This window comes from Peromyscus leucopus, chromosome 1, assembly GCF_004664715.2.
Source record: "Peromyscus leucopus breed LL Stock chromosome 1, UCI_PerLeu_2.1, whole genome shotgun sequence".
Classification (NCBI taxonomy): Eukaryota; Metazoa; Chordata; class Mammalia; order Rodentia; family Cricetidae; genus Peromyscus; species Peromyscus leucopus.
Genome location: NC_051063.1, coordinates 180413614 through 180418401, shown reverse-complemented (window position 1 = coordinate 180418401; position 4788 = coordinate 180413614). Strand labels below are relative to the sequence as shown.

Here is a 4788-nt window from a genome sequence, read left to right as displayed (position 1 = left end):
ATTATTCATTATAGACTGATGAAATGACTAAACCCAAATATGGCATCTATCACAAAATATGACTCATTAGAGCTGTCTTGTTTGAATACAGTATCTCTTACATTGCCTGATTTTCCACATTGTTTAATAGCCTGACAGTTTTCACCCTGTGAACCAATATATTTTGTTTTATCCCCTTCTCCCTGTCTGATTTCAGGCTAATGTGCTGTGTTAAGTATCTTGTTCTATACACTGTATTTGATTGCTCTTTTCCTACCTCAGTATATTCCTTAACCAGAGAAGCTTTATTAAGCAAGTGTGTGACTTAGTATAAACTTCTATGAGTAGAAATTTTCAATTCACTTTACATGCCAACCACAAATCCCCCTCTCTTCTCTCTTTCCACCCCCAGCCTTCCACCCAACCCACCCCGTCATGCCCACATTTTCCATATTAAAGTCTCCCATGTAGTGTCAGCAGAGCCTGGCACACTCAGCTGAGACAGGTCCAATCCCCTCCCCTCTGCACCAAAGCTGTGCAAGATGTCACACCCTAGGCACTGGGCTCCAAAAAGCCACCTATGCACCAGGGACAGATCCTGATCCTTCTACCTGCCCCCCCAAAGAGTTCAAGCTAAACAATTGTCTCCCATATTCAGAGGACCTAGTCTAGTCCTACTGGGGCTCTACAGCTATTAATCCACAGTTCGTGGGCTTTACTAGCATGACTGGCCATCTCTGTATGTTTTCCCATCATGGTCTCCACTTCCCCTGCCCACAGAATCCCTCCTCTCTTTCATCAATTAGATTCCCAGAGCTCAGCCTGGTGCTCAGCTCTAGATCTCTGCATCTGCTTCCATAAGTCACTAGATAAAAGCTCTATGATGACAGTTAAGGTATTCACTAGTCTGGTCACCAGAGTACACCAGTCTAGGCATCCTTTTGACTATTGCCAGTAGTCCAAGGTGGGGTCATCCTGAGAACTTCCCCAGCACCCTGCCTCTTCCTATTCCCATGATGTCTTCATTTTTATGGTACCTTTTCCTTACTCTCCCACCCTGTCTCTGTTCCAGCTCGACTCTATCATTTCCTTATGTCCTCATCCCCATTCTTTGCCTTCCATTACACACACACACACACACACACACACACACACACACACACACACACACACATACTCCCAGTTTGCTAATGTAGATCTCATCTATTTCTCCTTCACTCAGCTATCTATGTGTCCATTTTAGGTCCTTGTTAGCTAGCTACTCTGGAGCTGTGGGTTGTAGTCTGGTTATCCTTTGCTTATATCTAGTATCCACTTATGAGTGAGTACATACCATGTTTGTCCTTCTGAGTCTGGATGATATTTTCTAGTTCCATCCATTTGCCTGCAAATTTCATGATATTGACAATGATGTAATTTTAGCTACAAATAATTAATACCCATTTACATGTCTTCTTCCTGGTTGTACTGATGTGCTTAAATTTATTCATCTCAGGTGAAAAGAATGGTTCCTGAGAACTTGCCAATGGGGATTCTTTTCTTTTCTCTAACAGCTGTTGGGATTCTTGGCAATTGGTCAGTTCTTCTTCCTTATATCCTGTCTGTATTCACTGGAAAAAGTCTGATGCCCAAAGACCAGATTTTAAGGCATTTGATTCTAGCCAATTCCTTGGTTATTATCTCAAGAGTAATTCCTCACATAATGGTACAGCTGGGCTTACGATATCTCCTGGGTGACCTTTTATGTAAGCTCACTCTCTACAGTAATCGAGTGGCCCGGGCCATTTCCCTGCACTGCACCTGCCTCTTGAGTTGCTTCCAAGCAATCACAATCAGCCCCAGCAACTCTAGGTGGATCAAGTTTAAACACACACTCTCCAAGTACATGGTTCGATCCTGCTCACTCAGCTGGCTTGTGCATCTGCTTCTAAACACCAAAACAGCTATAGATGTGATTGGACCTGATACTAGCAAAAACTTCACCAAGAAAATCAAGTTGGGGTACTGCTCAGCATTTGTTGCTAGCAATACTGTAACTGTACTACGTCTGTCATTGCATTGTTTCATTGATGGTCTGTATTTGGGTCTCATGGTTTGGACCAGTGACTTCATGATGCGCGTCCTCTATAGGCACAAGATTCAGCTACAACATATTCACAGTGCCCATCATTCTCTCAGAGTCTCCCCTGAAGACAGAGCCACAAAAACCATCTTGACCCTTGTCTGTACCTTTGTCCTCTCCTATTCAATGTCCTTCATATTAGTGATCTATACTGTGGCATTTGACAATATAAGTCTGTGGATAATCAACATATTTACATTACTAGACACATTTTTCCCCACATTTTGTCCCTTCATCCTCATCCGTAATAACAAATCTGCTCCCAAGAAGGATTTTCCCTGCTGTAGGAGAAGGTAATTTAACATGGTGATTTGTATGTTATGATAAATTTAAATATTCTTTCATCTATTATTGAACATTAGACTCACACATGGCCATGTGTTGTTTAGCAAGTCAATGACTCTCTAAATTAAGCATTGCTAGTTGTTACTTCAGTCATAATGCTGCCAAAACAGTTCCATGACATGAAAGTATCTGTTTGCTTTTATTCTAAAAGCTAAGAAATTGGGGATCATCATGTACTAGGTGGAGCTCCAGGAGTCCAGTTGATGAGAGAGAGGAGGAGTGATATGAGCAAGAGATATCCAGACCATGACTGGAAAAAGCATAGGAACAAATAACCAAAACAGTGGAAACACATGAACTGTGAACCAATAGCTGAGGAGACCCCATGGAACTGGACTAGACCCTCTGGATAAGTAAGACAGTTGTTTAGCTTGAACTGTTTAGGAAGCCCCCAGGCAGTGGGACTGGGACCTATCCTTGGTGCATGAGCCAGCTTTTTGGAACCTAGGGCCTATGCTGAGACACTTTGATCAGCCTTGGTGCAGGGAGGAGGGGATTGGACCTGCCTCAACTGAATGTACCAGGCTGGACTAACTCCCCAGGGGAGACCTTGCCTTGGAGGAGGTGGGAATAGGGAGTAGATTGTGGGGGAAGGCTGGAGGGTGGGAGGAGGGAGGACAGGGGACTCTGTGGCTGATATGTAAAATGACTAGAAAATCGCTTATATAAGATTTTAAAAAAAGAATATCATATGCTTACAGATATCTAATTGGCTGTTGAGGTATGTGTTTCACTTCAAGCACAGCCTGGACTCTGGTCCCACTGCTGCAACTGAATTATAGAAAAAAGGAGCAAAGAAAAATCCAGAATCTTTGGCATGTGAGAATAACATGTTTATGTGATCAATTCTATTTTATTCATTCACATTTTGGCTTCACTGATGTTCTGCATTTATTCTTATGATGTGGGTTTGTGGCTCCACTTCCAGGTTCCTCTATGGGAAGAAATGACAAATGCTGTATATTTGCTGTGCCCATTGTTTCTTCAGACTTCCCTGGGAAGACAGAGACATCCCTAGTCTTCCCAATTCTGCTGTGAACCATTATCATCTCCTACTCAGCTGCTTGCCCCCTTACATTCTGTATGACAGTCTGTGACAATCCAAGGCTGTGGAGATTAACCTCTACATTTCTACAAGCATTCTCCATATGATGTCCTGTTTTATCCGTGTTCCCAACATAGCCTCCCCACTCTCTTTTCCCTACCATGGATAAGATAATATTTTTCTAATTTCTCAATGTGTCACAGGTTGTTGATTTCTGTTCATGAATATATCCATATGTTCTTTATTATTTGTTCAAGGCTAACATTAGGTAACATGATGGTTAATATTGATAGTCCAATTGATAGAATCTGGAATCACCCAGGAAACAAAATCTGGATACATCTTTGAGGGAGTTTAAAGCTGGGTTAATGGAGGTAGAGGACACAGTCTAATTCGGCACAGCCATCAATACTCTGGCTAGATTCCTGGACTGAATAAACTGGGGAAAGCAAGTTGAGAACTGGCATGCATCTCGCTTTGCTATCTGTCTACAGATGCCATGTGATCACCTGCCTCAACCTCTTGATACCATGATCCCTTCCCATGATGTACTGTGTCCTCAAACTGCAAGCTGAAACAAACCATTTCCACTTTAAGTTGTTTTTGTCAATTTTTTTGGTCAAAACATTGAGAAAATTAACTAAATAACTCAATAGCATCCTAAATTGTACTGATAAAATCTTATGAGTCATTGTGGTGGCTACAGCATGTTTAAATGGAGTTAAATTCTGAGGCTTTTTTTTGTCTTTTTACATTGCTATAAAATGGACATCTCAATGCCTGCTGGCAGAAGATGGCAAATACTGCAACTTTTGGGAGACTGTCAACTCAAGTTGATCCTCCAGGATTTACAACATTATATAGAATGGGGTCTATATTTTTCCAGCTTATGTGATTAATACATGCTTAGAATTTCAGCTTTGTATATACAAGAGAAAAAAAGTACATACCCTGGAGATGACAACACTATTTTTTACTCTTCCTATGAAATAACAGAAATAAGAATGTAAACAAGGACCAAGTTCATTTAAATCAATGGTAATAAATATATAAATATAAATTTTATTCACTATAAAACTGGAAGTTTTTCTATCATGATGTTTAAGATTTATGTATTTCTAATCTAATATTATCTTATTCTGTTAAAGCAGTTCTTCCTTCATCCACTTCTTTTTACTAATTTATATTTCGAGGGTGGGGATATTGAAGCCTGTGTTTTTGTCTGAATAGTTGGACTATATGAGATTATTCAGTTCCATGCTTTCCAAGATAGTAGACATGTACATAAGGTGAATAT

The 4788-nt window shown here is 40.6% G+C and overlaps 1 protein-coding gene across 1 annotated transcript; it reads left to right on the top strand.

Annotated features, from left to right (window-relative positions):
* Positions 1-1483: 1483 nt before the first annotated feature.
* On the top strand, positions 1484-2398 carry LOC114710861 (vomeronasal type-1 receptor 2-like). Its single transcript, XM_028895158.1, has one exon. It carries the CDS (start codon positions 1484-1486, stop codon positions 2396-2398), a length of 915 nt encoding a protein of 304 aa, XP_028750991.1.
* The last annotated feature ends 2390 nt before the right edge of the window (positions 2399-4788 follow it).